The 6,332-nt window shown below is 38.1% G+C and overlaps 1 protein-coding gene and 1 pseudogene across 1 annotated transcript; one reads left to right on the top strand and one right to left on the bottom strand.

Moving 5' to 3' along the window:
* Positions 1-6,332, bottom strand: part of LOC122324516 — a 307,667-nt pseudogene that overhangs the window by 70,966 nt on the left and 230,369 nt on the right.
* Positions 980-6,332, top strand: LOC122324509 (epoxide hydrolase 1-like). The gene is made up of 9 exons (XM_043219004.1): positions 980-1,119; positions 1,851-2,044; positions 2,146-2,326; positions 3,020-3,238; positions 3,354-3,483; positions 3,926-4,140; positions 4,261-4,369; positions 4,449-4,571; positions 4,770-6,332. Exons 2-9 carry the CDS (start codon positions 1,862-1,864, stop codon positions 4,978-4,980), a joined length of 1,371 nt encoding a protein of 456 aa, XP_043074939.1. The 5' UTR covers positions 980-1,119; positions 1,851-1,861; the 3' UTR covers positions 4,981-6,332.

The raw sequence follows: 6,332 nt of genomic DNA, 5'->3' as shown, positions 1-6,332 counted from the left end.
CGGTGTTTGTTGACTGTATGTTGAGAATGTCCGCTATCGTGCTCATTTGGAGAGCGAGCTGCAAGAGCATCCCACAAGAGGCTGGTTTTTGTGTTCCTGTTTGGAGGTCGGACAGCATTTGGTCTGCCTGTTATTTAACGTTTGAAGAAAGTATGTTTTAAATGCAGCAAAGTCAAGGGAATACATTTTAAAGCAGGACCTATTACAGTTAAATCTCAGCCCTGACTTTTGTATGTCTATGCATGATGTACAATTAACATGAATAAATGTTATTTTTCTTCATATTTCACTTTACTTTTAACGAGTATTGCTGCGAGCGTTTAACGAATGCCGTTTAAAAAGCCATTTTTTCTGTTCCTCTGAGTTTTTCGGTATTTGACGATACACTTCTGTCTGAAACGCAAGATGAAGATGGATACTTTTGGAGTGAATGAGTATTTTCAGTTGGATTACACCTGACAAGCTAGTTTTTTAAAGTTGTGATCTGGTTATTGAATGCTTTAGTTCTGTATCTATTAAAATGTCTGCGGTTGATGGATGCAATCTGCATAGGGCTTACCTGCTTAGGATGACCCAGCTTCTGTCATGTTTCTGCGGACAAACCCTAACCCCCTTCAAAAAAGAAACAAAAATCATTGTCACCATGTACATACGCAATATGTTAGTTTAATGTGAGATATAATTGTCTTGCCTCAGAAAGCCCGCTTGCTGTATTTTTTTTTACCGTGTTCAAAGCTCCAATAAATGTTCATAAAGTTGAGTTATGTCTCTAAAGCGCTTTGTTTTGGTTAAATTTTAATCTTCTTAAGATCGCTACAACGTCTTTATTGCGAAAGGTTATTGCCTAACTACAGCCACAATGCAACACTGTGAAACGTTTGTTTGGTGTGTATTTATTTTGCATTATAATTAAACCGCGACTATTATGTGAAAGAACTAAAACATTTTTACGTAACAGAATTATCAGTGTGTTCGTAACCGATTTCCACAGCAAAAGGGAGCGTGCTTAGCGCATGATTGCGTTGTGACTACAATGTGACTACATTTCCCGTGGTGCATTAGGCTTAGGTTACTGCCTTGGTGCTAAAGGATCTCGGCATTACTTTGCTACTCATTGAGGTGAGTGCGCTTTGTGTCTGGCGTTATTAATCACGACTTATTTGCAAATTGAGCTAGTTTGTTAGTTGATATTAATCTAAAGCAGCAGCAGCATATCGAGCGTGTGTCGCTAACTCGATCTTTGCATGCGACGTATATTTATGAATATCAAATCACTAGTTATGCGGCTTTCCCGTGCAATAAGTTTATTGACTTAAATACAACCGAGTAATTTATGTGCAGGTTATGTTAACAACTTGGTAGCTCATCGAAATTTTTTACTTTCACGAAAAAGACAGCAAAAGAGTTGCTTGGTCTCTTACTAGATTTACACGAACTATTTAGCCTGCTAGATTAAAATCTGTTTATATAATTTGTTTGCACAGCAAGTAAAATGTCAGAAAAGGTTGTGTCGGATTTTTGAGAATAATTCATAATTGACATAACAGCCCACATTCTGAAATTCCTGGATACAGGGTATTAACTGTGCGTTTGGGACAGAGAAGAGCTTTGTCATGCATTGTGTCTCAATGTTGTAACCACAAAGCTTTGTCCATCATAATCCTAGCGTTGGGAATGTTGTGCAACAATAAACCTTTGCTCTATTTTCTTGCATGCGTCCATTAGAAGCAGTTTGCCTAATGGTTTTATGAAAGGTTGCAAATTCGGTCCCTGCAAGGGTTCATCCATGAGCTAACTATTGGCATTTCACATCAGTTTACTGAAGTGAAAATGTTTATTCTCCATTCTAGGGCCCTAAACCATGTACACAGAGTTAGCAGTGGCGTTGGGGCTTGGAGCAGTGGTAGCCCTGGTGTTCCTGAAGAAGAGAAAGAGTGTCCTGAAAGCTCAGGATGGCTGGTGGGGTGTGGGAACTTGTCCCCAGGGTCCCGAAGATAACGGTATCCGCCCGTTCAAAGTTGAGACAACTTCAGAAGAGATTGAGGTAAATCCTGATGTAATCATTTTCATATAGTCGTTTCACTGAGAATGCGTTTTGTTGTTCATTTGGTCTGTAGTAATTAAAAGCTCTCTTATAATCCTTAGGATCTGCACCGCAGGCTAGATCAGACCCGCTCTTTTCCTTCTCTGGAAGACAGTCAGTTTAACTATGGCTTCAACTCCAAATACCTTGAGAAGGTGGTGTCTTATTGGAGGAATGACTTTAACTGGAGGAAACAAGTGGATAAACTGAACAAATACCCTCATTTCAAAACCAAAATCGAAGGTGAGCTCTGATTAGTACGCAGCTAAAGGTGCGATCGCATTAGCATTAGCATTACATTTTTAGCAAAGGTTTGCAAAACTGACTGCAGACTTCATGTGCATCATGTACGCCTTAAAGAAATTGTTCACCCAAAAATTTTAATTATCTGAAAATAGACANAAACCAAAATCGAAGGTGAGCTCTGATTAGTACGCAGCTAAAGGTGCGATCGCATTAGCATTACATTTTTAGCAAAGGTTTGCAAAACTGACTGCAGACTTCATGTGCATCATGTACGCCTTAAAGAAATTGTTCACCCAAAAATTTTAATTATCTGAAAATAGACGACTCCTAAGGCCACCCATGACGTAATGCGTTTGTTTTTTCATTTAAAAATGGTTGGAGCTATTCAGCATTACATCTCTGATAAACACATCCAAATAATCTGCACTCCAGTCCATTAATTAACATCTTGTTAAGTGCTGTGTAGTCCAGTCCATAATTAATAATAATGCTTCCTTTAATGAAAAAAAGTAAATCCTGTGTTGCCCATTCACATCAAAACTCTCAGACATAATTGTTTAGAGATGTTTAAGACATGCATCTGTGAATATCTCTCTATTGATTCAGGCGAGGCAGCTTTTTCACCAGAAGATTTAATACTCCACAACTGATTTCATTTTTGTTCTGTGCGTTGTTGTCCTCTATAACAAGGTATTGATATTCACTATGTTCACGTGAAACCAAAAAACCTGGCCGAGGGAACCCGTGCTGTGCCTCTGATGATGGTACATGGATGGCCAGGCTCCTTCTATGAGTTTTATGGTATCATCCCCCTGCTTACGGAGCCATCCAGTCCTGATGATATAACCTTCGAAGTCATTTGTCCCTCAATACCTGGTTATGGTTTCTCAGAGGCTCCACGTAAGAAAGGTAAAGGGCAAACAACCCAACCCAACAGATATTTTATCATTTCAAACTCATAGATTAGTCTATTAAATATTTTCAGTGTTGATGTAATAGTATGATCATAATGTATTTTGCACAGGTTTTGACAGCGTATGTGCAGCTCACATATTTAATAAGCTGATGAAGAGGCTTGGTTTCAACCAGTACTACGTTCAGGGAGGAGACTGGGGCTCGCTTATTACCACTAATATGGCCCAGCTGGAGCCCAAGTACGTATAAAAACATATAAAAGTGGTTTTCAACTTCAAAAATGTCAATATTGCATTTTTGCATTGCATTGCATTGGGGCTCCCTGGTTGAGAATCACTATATTTTTTCACACTGTAATCCTCGATCAGAATTCAGTAAATTAGTCAGATATGTTACCCTGGATTACAAAACCAGTCGCATGTCTTATGTTGATGTTAAACATAATATGAAAGCTAAATAAGCTTCCCATTGATTTATGGATTATGATGGAACAATATTTGCCTGAGATATAACTATTTGAAAATATGGAAAACCTAAATATATAGAAAATAGCTTTTAAAAGTTGACTCAAAACGTAGTTTTTACAAAATTTTGATATTTATGTTCGGAACTGTTTTTTTGCTCCAAGAATATAACGTGTATAGAATAAACGTTTTTATTGTTCATCTTTATTCTCCTTAGTGCTGTGAAAGGTCTCCACATTAACTTTGCTCCTCCTGGAAAAGCAGGCCTTGTCATGATATTATCTATAGTTTTTGGTCGTCGATTCCCCAAACTCTTTGGCTTCACCGAGCATGATGTAAAACGCCTTTTCCCCACCATGGAAAAGCTTGTAGTAGATGCAGTAAGGGAGACTGGATACATGCACATACAGTCCACTAAACCAGACACCGCAGGTGAGAGACCAAATGACATCGGAGCTTTAAATAGACTCCACATATGAATCTGCTGTGACACTGGTCCATTGGATTATATCTTTGGCGTCACTGAACAACAGGCTTTACTGTATTGCACAGGCCGTGGATTGAATGACTCTCCCGTTGGTTTGGCTGCCTACATTTTGGAGAAATTTTCAACCTGGACTGATCCTGAGTTTAAGAAGCTCGAGGACGGTGGGCTGGAGAGGTAGTCATATTTGAGCTCAGCTTTGTTACAGGTCGACGAAATGTGCGTTCAGTTAAATAATCTGTCGATTCCCCAACAGGAAGTATTCTCTTGATGATCTCCTGACGAATGTGATGATCTACTGGACCTCCAGGTGCATTATATCCTCCATGCGTTTCTACAAGGAGAACTTCAGCAAAGGGCTGAATCAGCCCCACGCAAAGTAAGTGAACTATAGGCTTTGATTAGATGTATTTTACATGGTTTCGTACTTGTATAATATCGTGTTCCCAAAAGTATGTGAAGAAATTTGGGCTGTGTGTAAATAAGTACCGTGCCGTCCGGCGTCTGCAAAATGTGGATATTTTTGCAAGACGTTTGCAAAGTCACTGCATTAAACTAGTCTCTTTTGACCCAATAGGCTTCCAGTTTACGTTCCGACCGGTGTGGCCTCGTTCCCTAATGAGCTGATGCATTCCCCTAAATTGTGGGTGACACAGAAATACCATAAGCTCAAGACTTACACTCCCATGGCTCGCGGGGGCCACTTTGCTGCTATGGAGGAGCCACAGTTATTGGCAGAGGATGTTCAAAACTTTGTCAAGACTGTGGAAAAGAAAAAGAAGAAATAGACAGTTCTGTGTCCTTTTATTCATATTCATGGACTAATGGAACTCACTGTTTAGATGCATAGATGACCATGAGTTAAAAAAAAACAACAACTCCTGGACCACAACACATGGCTAATCCTAATCATTACTGTCAAAAACTAATGCATTAACATTAATTTTTGGGCAACAGCACTGTTTAATCCTAGAAATGTATTAACACAATTTGATTTGTATTACGTGCCTTAATTTTTATTGCAGTTCAAATAATGATATAATAATGACTGGAGCTTACTTACAGTGATTATTTGTGGTGATGCTGAAGTGTTTTCTGAATGGGACCACAGGAATCAGCTTAATGCTGATGTTAAACTGTGTGAAATGACAGTCAGTAATTTATTGAAGCACTTTTAATTGCAGTTATTTAATGATAGTAATAAGTAGTAAAGAACGAAATCACAAAAAGACAGTCTGGAAGACGTTTTTTATTGTTTTCGAGACAAATTTTTATCACTTTATCATTACAAACAATTCATCAAGAGGAAAAGTGAGTGTTCATGATTCAACGTAATGCCCACTAGAGTGGCTAAGTATATCTGTTCCTCTATTCTGCATTCATCTATATAAATAACGGTATCATCGCTTATAGACGCTCTTGCAGGCCAATGCAGCTGCCTCTTTTTCACATAACGGAAAGTTCTTGGCGAGAACTTTCTCGACCAATCAAATAAAGAGACGCTAAGTGAAGGCACGACCAAAGCAATGAAGCTGGTCAGACTCCATTGCTTATGGTTTTCTGGAATGCATATTTGGGGAAAATAAAATAGGAACACTTCTATAAAAAAATAAATATTCTCATAATATTTATACAAACATAAATATTATGTATCGAAATATTTATTTTGCACTAAAGAGAGTCGCGCTTTCCATAGAAAATGAGTATTTAAAAATGTAATAAAAAACAATTCTCACAGTACAGTTCAGTGTTTCCCCCCCCCCACATAGGCCCACTTAGGTTTACACAGTTTTAGATTGTAGGACAGCATAGTTTAAAATAGACCAATCCCTGCCTGTGCCTTAATTTGTCCTGTTTTTGGCAGTTTTAAAATGTGCTTGTGACGATTTATTCCTCAATAAGAAATGATCAGTGGAATAAAGAAATGATCAGTGGAATAATTCTGATGCAGTAGTCAGTCTGTAAATGCAAATGTTCTATGCTATTAAAAAGTATGTTGTTTTTTTTAAAGCATTGTGCACACATAATTCAAGTAATTTCAGGTATGACAGACGGCAACTCTACATGATCCAGTCTTACAAAAACATTATGACACTAATAATGTAAAACAAAATGTCTTCTACACAATTAATATTATGAC

The sequence above is a fragment of the Puntigrus tetrazona genome, chromosome 20, assembly GCF_018831695.1.
Source record: "Puntigrus tetrazona isolate hp1 chromosome 20, ASM1883169v1, whole genome shotgun sequence".
NCBI lineage: Eukaryota > Metazoa > Chordata > Actinopteri > Cypriniformes > Cyprinidae > Puntigrus > Puntigrus tetrazona.
The sequence above is the reverse complement of the archived record's forward strand: the minus strand, read 5'-3'. Positions and strand labels throughout refer to the sequence as shown.